The sequence below is a fragment of the Mastigoproctus giganteus genome, chromosome 1 (assembly GCF_048544385.1).
Source record: "Mastigoproctus giganteus isolate SK-2022 chromosome 1, ASM4854438v1, whole genome shotgun sequence".
Lineage (NCBI taxonomy): Eukaryota > Metazoa > Arthropoda > Arachnida > Uropygi > Thelyphonidae > Mastigoproctus > Mastigoproctus giganteus.
The window spans coordinates 178,750,757-178,766,578 of record NC_143575.1 but is presented as its reverse complement, the minus strand read 5'-3'; the positions used below and the strand labels follow the sequence as shown (position 1 = coordinate 178,766,578).

Genomic DNA, 15,822 nt, shown 5'->3' with positions numbered 1-15,822 from the left:
CCAGCAGAATTACTTAAAAAGTACAAGACAGTGCTAAAAAAAAAGCCGTGAGTTAGGGTTGAATTTGAAAGTGTCTACAATTCTGCCCAGACACAATAGGAGGGAGTATACGATGAGAGCCTTGTCGATCAGTTCGGCCCTGGAGAGATTGTGCAAGGCTCAAGGGGTAGAATTTTTCTCAGCCTGGTCTGTGCTTGTTAACGGGAGACACTGCTTCTACAGGGATGGGATACACTTAAATAGAAAGGGTGCAAGAATATTTGGTGATGCTATCGAGGCAGGGTCAGGTGGGTCAGAAAACAGCTAGCTTGGGGGGATACACAGATTAACAGTACACGCTGGCAGAGGTATAAGTGATTCTTGCACTACTTCTATTGAAATGCAATTGAGCAGCAGCCTGGAAAGCAAGGCAATGGGAATTTCCAGGACTGCTGGGAGTCATAGTGGAACAAGTAAATACATGGGCTGTGTTAGGGTAACTAAGAGTAGAAACAGGTGCATGTACACCAATGCTAGGAGTTAAGTTAATATATTCAATGAGCTTGAAGTGCTAGTCAAGAAATCAAAGGCAGGTATTATTGGGATATCAGAGACATGGTGTCACACAGACATAAGCAGTGCAGAACTGGAATTTGGTGAGTACAATGTGTACAGAAAGGACAGACAAGACAGGAAGGGTGGAGGGGTTATGCTGTTAGTTAAGAAACACATAAAATCTAAGGAAGTGCATCCAATTGATGTGGGTGGACAATGCAATGTTGAGTCTGTTTGGTGTGACATAAGCACTGGTAAAGGAAAAATGAGAGTAGGTGTGTTATAGGCCTAATGAATCTGATGAGTATAATGAGCAATTGTGCAGAGAAATAGTGTGCCAGTAAATTAGAGTGACTTATAATGGGGGATTTTAATTTCCCGGACATTGACTGTAATTTGTGGGTTGGTCACTCACATACTGGCAAGGCTTTTGTGGATTTATGGGATGATTGTTTTCTACAGCAGCATGTTTGGGAGGCAACTAGAAGGAGTAATACTCTTGATTTGATTATCAGTAGTGATTCTTCATGCATTAAGAATCTGCAGATAAATGAACCACTAGGTGGCAGTGACCACAGTGTGCTGAAGTGGGATTTACTCAAAGAAGTAACTACCATTAGGGGTAAAGGGAAGGGTTATTGCTTTCGTAAAGGCGACTACGATGGACTGAGACAGTATTTAAATTCTATACAGTGGGACCAACTGATGAAGTTACCAACAGCAAATTCAAAATGGGAAGCATTCAAAGAACTTATCTTGGAAGCTACTAGGCTTTACATACCAACTAAGACATATTGTTCAAGGTTTAGTCCTAAATGGATGTCAGATGAACTAATGAGGCATATGGCAGAGAAGAAACATGCACAGGATACATACAAATTAACACATGACACAGAAGCCTATGATAGATACAAGTTCATCTGTAACCAATTTACAAAGGTGGTTAGGCAGGCGAAGGGAGATTACGAGAAATCTTTGGCAAGGGATGCAAAGAAAAACAGCAAAGAGTTCTTTACTTATGTAAACTCTAGAAGGAAGGGGATGAATCAGATTGGTCCACTTGATATCGATTGATCAACTGTTGATGATCCTGCTCAGGTAGCTAACAAACTAAATGAATATTTTGCTTTGACATTCACACAAGAGGTGTTATTCAGCGAGGGGAATGCCAGAGGTGTATTCAACTCTGGCAATAAGCTGGAGAATCTTGTAATAACTGAGAGTAAAGTGGAGGAGAAATTGTTGAAGATAAACACAAGAAAGGCACCTGGGATGGATGGGATCTATCCAGTTATATTAAAGGAGGCAGCAAAGGAAGTAAGCAAACAAACCCTTAGCCATAATTATGAGAGCTTCCTTGAACTCAGGGGAGGTACCCATGGACTGGAGATGTGCAAATGTGATCCCAATTCACAAAGGAGGATCAAAGGCTGACACAAGTAATTATAGACCTGTGAGTTTAACTTCTTTTCCCGAAAAATTAATGGAGGCACTGGTTAAAGAAGCACTGCAGGATCATCTAGATAAGCTTCAGTTATAGCTCGGACACAGCATGGTTTTGTTAAGGGGAAGTCTTGCCTGACCAGTTTGATTGGATGCTATGATGCAGTTACAAAAGAACTGGATGCAGGGAATAACTTTGATATTATATACTTGGATCTTAGAAAGGCTTTTGATACTGTTGCACATGGAAGACTGCTGCACAAATAGGAGCAGTGTGGCATTGGAGGCAAATGAGAACAATGAACATTTGTACAGAGAAATAGTCGGCTAGTAAATCGGAATGTCTTATAATGGGGGATTTTAACTTCCCAGATATTGACTGGTAATTGTGGGTTGGGCACTCACACACTAGTAAGACATTTGTGGATTTTTTGGATGATTGTTTTCTGCAGCAGCATGTTCGAGAGGCAACCAGAGAAAGTAATACTCTTGATCTGGTTATCAGCAGTGATCATTCATGTATTAGGAATTTGCAGATAAAAGAACCACTAGGTGGCAGTGATCACAGTGTACTGACGTGGGATTTACTTAAAGATTTAATTACCATCAGGGGTAAAGGAAAGGGTTTTTGCTTCCGTAAAGGCGAGTACAGTGGTCTCCGACAGTTTTTAAATTCTGTACAGTGGAATCAACTGATGATGTTACCAACAGTAAATTCTAAGTGGGAAGCATTCAAGGAATTAATCGTGGATGCTACTAAAAGTATCATTACTATTAAGAAATATTGTTCAAGGTTTAGGCCTAAATGGTTGTCAAATGAACTAATGAGACTCGTAACAGAGAAGAAAAATGCATGGGATGCATACAAATTAACACGTGACACAGAAGCCTATGATAGCTACAAGTTGATCTGTAACCAAGTTACAAAGGAGGTTAGGCAGGCGAAGGCAGATTACGAGAAATCCTTGGCAAAAGATGCTAAGAAAAACAGCAAGGATTTCTTTACTTATATAAACTCTAAAAGGAAGGGGATGAATCTGATTGGTCCACTTGACATTGATGGTTCGACTGTTGATGATCCTGCTCGGATAGCAAACAAACTGAATGAGTATTTTGCATCTACATTCACACGTGAGGAATTATTACAATTTGAAAATGGAAGAAGGTTATCAAATTGTAGCAGTGTGCTTAATGATTTTGTAATAACTGAGAGCAAAGTGGAAGAGAAACTGTTGAAGTTAAATGCAAGCAAAGCACCTGGGGTGGATGGGATCTATCCAGTTATGTTAAAGGAGGCGGCAAAGCAACTAAGCAAACCCTTAGCCATAATTATGAGAGCATCCTTGGACTCAGGGGAGGTTCCCACGGACTGGAGATGTGCAAATGTATCCCCAATTCACAAAGGGGGATCGAAGGGTGACACGAGTAATTACAGACCAGTTAGTTTAACTTCTGTTCCGGGTAAAATAATGGAGTCACTGGTTAAAGATGCATTGCAGGATCATCTAGACAAGACTGCAGCAATAATTGAGACACAGCATGGGTTTGTTAAGGGAAAGTCTTGTCTGACAAATTTGATAGGATATTATGATGTGGTTACAAAGGAACTGGATGCAAAAAATAATTTTGATATCATATATTTGGATTTTAGGAAAGCTTTTGACACTGTTGCGCATGGAAGACTATTTTACAAATTGGAGTAGAATGGTATTAAGGGTGAGTTGCTACAATGGATAAAAGGATGGTTAAGTGGGAGAAGACAGAGGGTGGTAATCAATGGGTGCTGCTCTTTCTGAACTAATGTTATTAATGGAGTCCCACAGGGTTTGGTGTTGGGTCCACTGTTGTTTTGTATATTTATCAATGATATTGATGAAGGTATATCAGGCTTAGTGTTGAAGTTTGCAGATGATAGAAAGGTTGGCAGGGTTGTTAATGACAATAATGGCAGTGTGCTACTGCAACAGGATCTAGATAATTTGGGCAGATGGGCTAAGAAGTGGCAACTGAAGTTTAACCTTGACAAATGCAAAGTACTGCATATGGGTAGAAGTAACCCCAGAGAAACGTACCAACTGTGTGGTACTACACTTAAGGTGGTAGAAAATGAAAAAGACCTGGGAGTAATTGTGCAGTCAGATATGAAGTTTTCTGAGCAATGCAGACAGGCGCCAGGGCAGGTCATGGGGTTTTGTCAATGATATATAGGAATTTTGCTAGTAGGGAAAAGGAGGTGATTATCCCTCTGTATAAGGCAATGGTCAGGCCACGCCTTGAGTACTGCGTGTACAGGTCTGGAGGCCTCATTTTAGGAAGAATGTAGATTTACTTGAGCGTGTACAGAGAAGGGCAACAAGATTGGTGAGGGGAATGAGGAGATCCTCTTATCAAGAGAGTCTTAAGTTCTGCAAATTGCAGTGGCTGGAGACTAGGCACCTGCGCGGTGATCTGATTGAGGTGTATAAGGCCTTGAATGGGTTCAGCACGCTGAATTCTGATGTGATCCTTCCCCTTGTTCAGATTACGAACCTAAGGGGGCGTAAATTCAAATTAAGAAAAGACAGATGTAGAATAGATGTGCGCAAATTTGCCTTTAGCCAGCGGGTGGTTAATGCTGGAACAAACTTCCATCTGTCGTTGTGGAAGTTGATAGGTTGAATAAATTTAAGGAGGAACTGGACAGGCATTTGGAGGGAATGGTGTGATATTTTTTTTTTTTTTTTTTTTTTCCATCTGATGCTGCATAAGCTCATACATTTGCTTTCTTGCATCACGTGCCACTACTACTACTAATTGCTGCTATGGATAAAAGGGTGGTCGAGGGGGAGAAGACAGAGTGTGGTAATCAATGGACACTGCTGATCGTGGACTAATGTTATTAGTGGAGTCCCTCAGGGTTTAGTATTGGGTCCATTGTTGTTTTCTGTATTTATAAATGATATTGATGATGGTATATCGGGCTTAATGTCCAAGTTTGCAGACGATACGAAGGTTGGCAGGGTTGTCAAGGACACTACTGACACTATGCTACTGCAACAGGATCTGGAAAGGTTGAGCAGATGGGCTGAGAGGTGGCAAATGAAGTTTAACATTGACAAAGTTAAAGTACTACGTATGGGAAACAGTAACCCCAGAGCAATGTATGAACTCTGTGGTACTACACTGACAGTGGTAGAGAATGAAAAGGACCTGGGGGTAATTGTTCAGGCAGATATGAAGTTCTCTGAGCAGTGTAGACCGGCGGCAAGAGTAGCTCATGGTGTCTTATCAATGATATACAGGAATTTTTCTAGTAGGGATAGGGAGGTGGTTATTCCCTTGTATAAGGCGATGGTTAGGCCGCACCTTGAGTACTGTATACAGGTCTGGAGGCCTCATTTCCAGAAGGATGTAGAGCTGCTGGAACGAGTACAGAGAAGGGCAACAAGGTTAGTGAATGGAATGCAGGGTTGCTCTTACGAAGAAAGGCTTAAGTTTTGCAAATTTCAGTGTCTGGAGACTAGACACCCGCGAGGTGATCTGATAGAGGTGTACAAAGCCTTGAATGGTTTGAGCATGCTCAATGCTGATGGGATACTGCCTCTTGCTGAGAATAATCACCTGAGAGGGCATAAATTCAAATTGAGGAAAAACAGATGTAGGATAGATGTGTGGAAATTTGCCTTTAGCCAGCAGTTGGTTGATTGTGAACAGACTTCTGTCTTTCGTTGTGGAAGTTGATAGCATAAATAAACTTAAGGATGATCTAGACAAATATTTGGAGTGACTGGTTGGGTGAAATGGGAAGGATTTTTTTTTTTTTTTTTTGTCTCATGGTATATAAGCTTGCTCTCTTGCATCATGTGACTTGAATCTTCCATTGGGTTCCCTTTTTGTTTATTGGGAATGTGATGTTCTTTCCATTGAGTTGGGTGGGTAAAGTACCTGCCCGGCAACCCAAAGGTCGCGGGTTCGATTCCCGCCTCGGGCTTGGATCAAAGTACTGCAAAAACCTTGGGAGGTGCAATATGGCCACAGAGGCCGATGCGCCAACAACTACCAAATCAAATCAATCAAACCATTGAGTTGGTGGCACAGGAATAGGAGGACTATTTCCATCAGGACTGGCCTCATTGCAGAAACTCTGTTTGAATATATTTTATTTTTGTTGTTCCTCTAATATCAGAAATTTTTATATGACAGTAATAGTCTTTGTTGTGGCTGGTTTGTTCTTACAATGGGCACAGCTAATGGCATGGTAAAAATTGTTCCAATGACATGGACCAATATTAGTGTACCCTAGCCATAAAAGTTTAGTCCCAGGTCCCTTTAACAAATTTGTGACATTAATTTTGTCTTCTTTGTCATCATTGGACTTTTCTTTTAAACACTGGGTGCCATGTCTGGGCTATGTGGTGAGTGGTTGAAGATTTTCCGGTTAAATTGCACTAACAGTTTTTGTGTGGGAGTGGCAGAATGAGGTCTTACAGCATCATTCAACAAATGAACTCCCTTGCAGTGAACTGTGCCATTTGTTTTGAACTGCTTTCCATTGTTTCCATGAAGTCTTGCCACATGTATCTGCATTTGTAATTGTTCCTTTTGGTTCAAATTCAACTAAAATTAATCGAGGCAATTAATCACGTTAATCGCCTCGATTAATGCAATTAATTCATCCCACGAGCGCATCACGCAAAACGGAAATGCGTTAATTGAATATAATAACCAATAGGAAAAATTATAATTGGTCCTTGACCTTCTGGAATGTGCATAAAGAATTTTAAAAATACTTTTTAACTGTATACAATGTAAAAGATAATGAAAATAATTATGGAATGAAATGATTATTGTATAAAACAGCGGTTCCCAAACTGCGTGCCAAGGAATATTTTAAATTTTCGAGGGAAACACAGCAATACTCGACATCTGTCGGACACCGCGCGAACTACTATCTCGAGGTAGTTCACAGTTTCAACATTTCTTATTAAGTTGTTTGGACCTAACTACTAAGTGGAACTGTTAGGTATTTCTTTTGGTCTGAGTGCGCCTTGAAAAAATTACTGAGACACTAAGAGCACCATGAACCGAGAAAGTTTTGGGAATCTCTGACATAAAATACACAATGAAGAAATGACTGTTGTGGAAATATTTGAACAGTGTTGACTTTCTCTTTTCATCAATAAATTTCTGATAGCCGACAACAATCTTCTCTGGGCCCTGGCGAAATAAATATTGCAGAGAACCTCAAATTTTTTGTTTGTGGTTCTATGCGATATGAAAGATTTCATCTAATTCTTTTACCGTTATCTCCTTCACGGTAACATTTTCATCTGGCTGATTTAAAAATTTGAATTTTTATGCAAGTGTGCATTGACTTTATTAGCAGGAGACAAACCAGTAAACACGTCTTCTTCTGATGGAACACACCGAGGTGGGCAGCAGGCAAACGTTTGTTTATTGACTGTACTACTCACGATAAGCTTAACGCGCGATTCAAATCTTTTTCAACTATCGTATAAAAAAAAAGATCGCGTTAACTGGAAATTTGCATCGTTTAAAGGAAAAAGTGGTATAATTTTTCAAATAGCATTAACTGAAATTCGCGTTAATCGAACTCGTGTTATGCGAGGCCTTCCTGTATTGATGATTTTCCATGATTTTGTCACTTACATTCGAGATGAATCCATGTGGTGTATTAATTGGCATTTACTGTCTGTGGTGGCTGACCCAGCTTTCATTACTGTTTTGTCTAAAAAAGAATCACCCTCCTCTGTATAATGCTGCAGAAATATTAATGTGCTTGCCACTCATTTCACTGAGCATTGGTTAACATTTTCAGTACCCATTTAGTACACAATTTGTGGTGGTTCAATGCATCTGAACTACCACAAATAATTATTACAATAACTAATAATTTTCACAATTTCATGAAGTATTGATCATTCGATATCGGGGAAACTGTCATAAAGAACTGAAATTATTCACCTCGTGTCTTTCTAAATACTTTGAATCACATTGCCATTCCATTTTTTATATCATGGACTCCTTCAAATACCAGTGATCCATAACATTTCCTTTATAAATCTCTCTGAACTGCTGATGAATGTCTGCAGGCTGAACATTCCTAGTGTTTAAAAATCTGTTAATTAATATTGTGGGATTTTCAGTGGGCATGCTGATTGTTAACTTATATTGAACAACACAGTGCATTTCTAGTAATTAAACTGGTATACTGTGTGATAACTACTACTGTGTGTAGTATGACATCGCCATGGCAGACTTTTCCCCTCCTCCACCACCACTTGTTTTTAAGTTTACTGTATGCATTGGGCCTTTACTTTCTTGACACACTTTATTCATCAGTGAACATGATTGTGATGTTACATTGGTGCAATTAATAACAATAGTTACAAAATGTGAGCAGTCCATGCCATTTCCAAAGAGGTGTTATTCTATGAAAACGTTTGTTTGTTATTCACCAATAAAATATTGGATTTAAGTCCAATGAATTTATTAATATTTATCCAAGTTTTTACTTCTAGATGCAGAAAATGAACGAGAAAGTAAAGAAGTTTTGAAGCATTTAGAGCAGATAGATGATGACTGTAGTGATTTTGAAGTTCAGTTGGTAAAAATGTCAGATCATTTAATGGCCAAAAAATATAAAGTGCGTGATCTGCCTGGACTTGTGTTTTTTCGCCATGGATTACCGATAAGGTTTAATGGTAAGAAATAATTGCTTTTTTAGCACAATGAATTTGTGACGTTGCATTTTAAAATCTGTGCCATGTCACCTTATCCAGTTAGTTTTATTTAAAATGAAAAATACATATCTACTAAAAAGGCCTCTGTGGTCAGGAAACCTATCCATAATTGATGCCCCCAACTCTGACCAGTTATAACTTTATAAACATAAGCGAAATAAAATACAAATAAAATAAAATAAATAAGTAAAATCGAGTGTAAAGTATAGATTAAAATCGCTAAACTCGTACTACTATAAAACTGAATAAAATTACAAATAAAATAAAATAAATAAGTAAAATCGACTGTAAAGTATAGATTAAAATCATTAAACCATACTATTATAAAACTGAAGCTTTTTGCTGCATCGACAATTCATTATAAAGCACTAAGCCTTCCCAGGAGACCCAGGATGCACTATGGTACCTGCGCATACTCCATTTCCCATATGTTAGCACCGGAAGTGGCACTGGGCTGTACGACCTTAAAGTGTTCATTCCTATCCAGGATAACGGTCTCAAACATTAATCCTACAACCCTTATCCCTATTCAAATTAAAATCACCCAAGGAACAAATCCTTAGGCTCTCCAGCCAGTTCCAGAAACCCTCTACTTTATCTGTAATTACAGCTCCTTCGGCTGTTATACCATGCACGGTTTTTCTGGAATGTTCCGCCATGGCCGACCCCGAGACATTAGCCAACCTAAGCACCCTACTATGCTCTCCCAGTCTATCACATAATCTGCGCTTAGTCTCACCTATGTAACATCCCCCAAAATCCGGACACTGAATTTTATAGACAACCCCACTGTTGTCAACTCCCACAGCAGGGGTCTTTAACCGCCGCCATCCCATCACCGTGCGCAGCTTCCGGCCTGCAAGCTGCACACAATGTAATTGGTACGACTGTAAAATGTATAAATTCCTGACTATTCCTCACTGTCCACTCAGTCAGGCTCAAAACAGGGACGGACTGACCCTGTTTTTTTATACGGTTTGCCCAGGATTAGAACATTGAAGAAGAAAAAATTTTGATATCATTTGATGTGGTTATATGGAATGCATGTGAATAATAGTGTCATTATTCACATGCATTCCAGTGGATCATGCTTTGAACTGTGTGTGAACTGGCTTGGAGAGCAATAATACTTTGAGAGATAGGATGAATTTGAGTGTACAGGACATGTGTGAAGGTGTTAGCTTGTGTTTGTCCAGCACCACTATGGTATTTGCAGGTGTGAAGTATCAGCAGATCCGGGGTGTAGCTATGGGTTCACCTATTAGCTCAATCATTGCTAATTTAGCAACGGAAGAATTTGAGGATAGGATGTTGATTTCCTCAGGTCCCACTACCCCTGCGAGTAGTGGGACCCTATATCTTCTACTCTGGTGGGGCAGGGGCATGCCCCACTGAAAACTGGGGCTACCTACTCTATTGGCCCCATATTTCTGTCTTTCTCCCCCCAGCGTTCTGCTTCACCCCCTCCCTCTACCTATACTCTAGCAAAAGCCCTTCACACTAAAAACTTAACATGTCTAAATTACCTTATGCCCATAACTTGGCCTAGCAAAACTAAGCGATTCTACCCCTACGGCGATTCGTTTCTTTCTTCTCTCGTTTTTTTTTTTTTTTTTTTTTTGTTTTTTTTTAGGTCCTAGCCGCCGAAATCTCAGGAAATTAAGCGGCAGGACCTGCCAGAGTGAAAAGAGTGAAACTGGGTTCCTGGTCTGCCTCAGCGGGGCGTAAGTGTAGCAACGTAGAGGCCCAGCGGCTAAATGACCAGATGAACAACGGTACAAGGCATCACACATATACAAAGTCCATACACTTTTAAATCTCTGGCTTTTCCAGTCAACTGGTTGACCCACAATGTAAACTATGCGGAGATGGGGGAAACCCTTTGTGTCGTTTGACCCTAAACACACTTTACACTTTCACTTTACCCCTGTGGGTGGAACCTCAGGTGGTGCTGCTGATGCTTTAGAAATTTTGCTGCTTATGCTCTAGTTGTTATTTTAAGGTAACGTTTGTATTATAAACTGAAAGAAGGCTTTACCTATAGCTAGGTGGATGCTATCTAACTTCCTGTGCAATTTTTGTCTATTTTATCAGGTATTCCCTTTACATATTATAAAGTTTGTCTCATTAGGCTTAGCATTCTGCTGACCGTACACTAATACGTTATGTCACGGATTGTTACATCGTAAACACAGAGATTAGGCTTAGCGTGTTGGCTACTTGTTACTGCTTAAACTCTGATAGCAAATGCTCATTAACACCAGTTATTGAATCCACTGATATTAGTGAATCACTACCACATCCCGCTGGGAAAGTAGTCCCGTTCTTCTAGGGGCATTTCTATATCTGGCGTTTCCCATCCCCTCTCTTAATGCTGTGGGGATACCCCCAAAACTTCCACAGTCCACTGTGTGCCTCCAAATATACCCACGAACTTGTGGTTGCCATCAATTGCCATCATTTTTAACAAACTATTTGACCCCAACACTGTGAACCCGATTAACCGAACATTTCCGGTAATCCGGAATCCACAGATATGGAGAAGAAATTAGACAAGCAAGCACAAAGATCCCCTGACTGAGACACAAAATGATGTCCCGTCATTATTGATCAACTGGAGGATATAGAGGACACCCGACCTGGGACCCCCCTCAACCAAACGGAAAACCCGCAAGCGAGTGGTTCTCGAATCGGAACGGGAAACATGATCTCGGGCTGAAATAAAGGAACAGACAGAAGCCACTGCATCGCAAAAAGAAAAAAATTATGAAAAACAACAAGAACCATCTCTGGACCATACCATACCAGAGGGCTCCGTATATGAGAAAACTCTCTTTCTGAAAACGGCCCTCGAAACCATTTTTAAGGAGAATCCCAGTAGGATATCATCTGGCCCGAGATCGCAGATTTTCACCATCTTTCACAAGATGGAGACAATTCTGCATGACACATGTAGAAAATGAGAGAGCCATCACACGGCTACATGCCTACATGGAATTCAGGGCAAGACAAATGCCATAGCGCGCCCCGACATATTCTGAAGCGCTGAGGACCAAACCTGCCACTACTACTGTCACCACGACCAATCCGGCACCCAGGAAGACACTGCTCCCTACTCCACACTTCGTGGTTCTCAAACCTACAACCACTAACACTCTTAAAACTAGTAAAGAGGTAAAAAAAAAAAGGTCATTGACTCCCTAACTCAAGAGTTTAGAATGGCTAAAATCAGAGCCATTAGGAAGACACGAAACACAGGGTCATAATTGAGACCGAAAACAAAAGTGATGCAGATCTCATCATCAATAACTCCAAGATTCCGATGCTTGGACTCTCTGCTGAGCTGCCCAGAGAAAAAGGCCCCTCCATTGTCATATTTGATATCGACAAAGACCTGACTCCTACAGTCAGTCCTCGTAACACATGTTTACATTACACGAATTCGATCATACACGATTTATAAATAGGGGAACGATATCTTATATAACACAAACTGAATTCGCTTATGCACGATTCGCCTTTGTGTTTACAAGAAATGGCAGTAGGAAGCAGAATCACCCCAGCCAAATGCAACGCGATAGGAATGAAGAGAAGATTCTGAAAATGTATTTATCTTTTTTATATTAGTGAAGGGGAAGCACATTTCACCATAATAATGTAAAAACCAACACAATTCCAGCTATCGGTATAATCGCAAATGCAATTAGATCGAGTTTATAACAGATTCCACTAGCAGAAACGCAACTGGAAATTGTTTTTATTGTTTTATGGTAGTAACCCCTAGAAATGTGCTTTAGTAAAATGTGAGGTATTAATAGTGTATCTCTGCCTTTATGGTGTTGTTTATTCAGTTGCTACAGCTTTGTTTATGTTTATCAATGTGCCTCCTCGTTTTGTAATTGTTTTTTATTCCCTAAAAATAAGTAAAATACTTAAAAGTTGTAAAAAGGAAGTGTCATGGTGAAGACACTGCAGATTCAGAGAGAAAAAGAAAAGCAATATCGATAAACAGAGGTGGACAGGGTCAAAAATTCTTACCCGGGAAAATTTGTAGTGGCCTCATACTATGGTTTATGGGCAAAATCACACCGGCCTCCGGCCCACCGGGGTTTCACCGGTAAGGCTTATGGCCAGTCCACCCCTGTCGATAAATACGGAGGATGCAGAAAGGTCAGGGAATGACCGCATATCCCGGAGCAATATGGCCTTAGTTGCTAATGCTCCTAAAAACCAAATAACAAACAAACAAACCCTGTCGATAGAGAAATAATATGAAATTATGAAACGCTTTGAGCGAAATGAAATACCATGTGGTATTGCACATGCTTCAGTCCTAAATGAGAATTACCGAGAATTACAAAGAATGCAGAGAAAATAAAAATAACTTTCATAGCAGAAACAACTCAATGTGTAATTAATATACATTAGATTAAGACACAAAGAATTGGAAGAGATGGAACGGCTATCATCTGTTTGGATAGAAAACCAAACAAAAAAACAAGTTTGCTTACGATAGAAGCAAAAGCAGTAGCAATATTTTATAACGTAATAGTCGTAATAAAATACTTACGTATTTTATTACGACTATTTATTGTGTTTGGTAATGTTTTGGTTACAAATATGGGTTCAATCTTGGGTGGTCGGCACCTAACCCTATTTTTCCCATAGGGCCTGTTGTTTATATTGCACGATTTTGCATTGCACGAGGGTTTCTAGGAAGACAACTATCGTGCTATACGAGGACTGACTGTACTGCCATATGTGAGGAGATATATATATATACGCACCCTCCAGCAAGACTTACCCGATAGAGACCATACTACCCTGCTAATGCCCAAGCACCAAACCAAGAGTAGGAATGACAACTTGACAAACTGGATGGTCGGATTGACCCCCGATGCATGGAAACTCATAACAAAACAAGCACATTGCCATGCTAAAATGCTTTCGGTGTTGCCGATTCGACCACACCACCCACATGTGCGCCCAACAGGAACCAACCTGCAGACACTGTGCCGAGAAGGGGCACAACTATGATAACTGCCCGAACAAAGGAAAAGAACCAGCCTGCGCAAACTGCAAGTGACAGAAGCTTCCCCACATGAACAAATGCCTGGTATACATAAAAGCAAGAAGTGCACAACAAATAAGAATAAATTATGGGAACTCTCCCTAAAAGGTACAGTAACAACTGTATCAAATTTCTTCAACTGAATGCGCAGCGGGCTATTGCCGTAGCTGGTCAAATTAGACAAAAAGCTGAAGAAGAGAACCTGGACATCCTCCTGCTGCAGGAGCCCTACACCTGTGCGGGTGCTGTCTGGGGTTACCCATTCAGCTACAAAATTGTTCAGGTAGAGGGAGCCACACCCTGGGCTGCGGTGGCTGTCAGCAATCCCGACATTACTGTGACAACAATAACACACCTGTGCTCCGAGCGGGCGGCCTGCACTCACATTGTTACTCCATTGGGAGAGCTATATATCATCTCACTGTACTGCCGCCCAGAAGCAGACATCCAACCAGCCATCCAATACCTAAATCAAGTACAAACAGAACTTGTGGGTTCCAGGATCCTCATATCTGCGGACCTAAACTGTCGTTCGCCACTGTGGCATAGTGAGACTCCTGAACGTTGAGAAATCAGGAATGGCCAATATGTGGAGGAATTCCTGGCTAACAGCAGTTTCATTGTCCTAAATCGACCAAACAGTCTTCCCACATTAACTCTACTCTCTGGGAGGTCACTCTAGATGCAACAGTGGCTACCAGATCCCTTGCTGGGCACCTAAATGATTGGACTGTGCAGGAAGACTGGACCTCCTCAGACCACAGGGCTATCACCTTCACGATGCACAGATCGCTTCACCAAGCTGCAACAAACAGCTACAAACTCAACAGATATGCCGTTGACAAGGTCAACTGGAACAACTTTAAAGAAGCCATAAGTAGGAACCTGTCTTCCAATAACCTCCACAACCAAACCCCCGATCAACACCAGCGTGCTGTCACTAATGCCATCCTACAAGCAGCGGACCAGTCGATCCAGAGAAGGGGGTCCCCCAGCCAGGCGCTGTGCCGTGGTGGTTGCAGGAACTTGACCTACTTAGGAAATATATGAACAGGAAAAGATGTGCCTTCCAAAGAGCCAGATTGTCTGGGCCTGCTCCTGAGGTTGAACCCCTCAGACAACAATACAGGGAGCCAAGGAATAACTAAACTGCGATGATCAGGCAGCGGAAGAAACTGTCCTGGGAGCATCTGGTTTCCACAGTCCGCAATACAGACCCATGGAGCATCATATATAGAATAACCACAAACAAGTTAACAAGGGGAGAGGTCACGCCCTCCACCATCACCCCACAAGGCACCATGACCAACTGGCACGACACTATCAACAACATTCTCAATGCCATCTTCAATCCAATCGAAGAGGACAACACACTTCAACAGCAACAGCTGTGCCATGACAGCAAAACCTACCAATTGGCCCAAGTGGAACAACCATTCACTCTGCAAGATTTACAAACTGCAGTACAAAAAATAAAAAAACAAAAGAACACCTGGACTGGACATGCTTGAACCAGAACTGGTAAAAAAGGTGGCAGAATGTGCCCTGAACTTGCTGTTAGACTTATATAACCACTGTCTTCGTCAGGGCTGGTTCCCCTTGGATTGGAAGGTAGCCAGCATAAAATTAATCATAAAAAACCCATCAAAGCAGCCGCATATGCCGGAGTCCTACCGACCTATAGCCCTCCTGTCTGTACTCAGCAAAGTCCTGGAACAACTTAGACTGAGGCTCGAAGTACATTACACCGCAGCAAATTTAACATCAGACAAACAATTTGGATTCAAAACAGGGAAATCCACTCTGGATGCACTAGAATATATCATGAATGCCGCGCCAAACTGCCAACGAAAGTACCTTCTTCTTATCTCTGTGGACTTTGCAGGGGCGTTCGACGCACATCATTCACCGGCAGAGCATCCTCGCAAGGCTAAGAGCTGCCAACCTGCCAACAAACCTATATGGATGCATTCAGAGCTACCTGAACAATAGGCAGGTCCTAGTGCAGGCTCCCTACTGCAAGGTTGAACG

At 41.2% G+C, this 15,822-nt stretch overlaps 1 protein-coding gene across 1 annotated transcript in view; it reads left to right on the top strand.

Annotated features, from left to right (window-relative positions):
• LOC150091328 (uncharacterized) overlaps positions 1-15,822 on the top strand; it is a 693,262-nt gene that overhangs the window by 407,689 nt on the left and 269,751 nt on the right. The window contains exon 22 of the mRNA XM_090375165.1: positions 8,499-8,681. Coding sequence (XP_090231291.1) covers positions 8,499-8,681 — 183 coding nt within the window. The remainder of the gene's footprint in view (positions 1-8,498; positions 8,682-15,822) is intronic.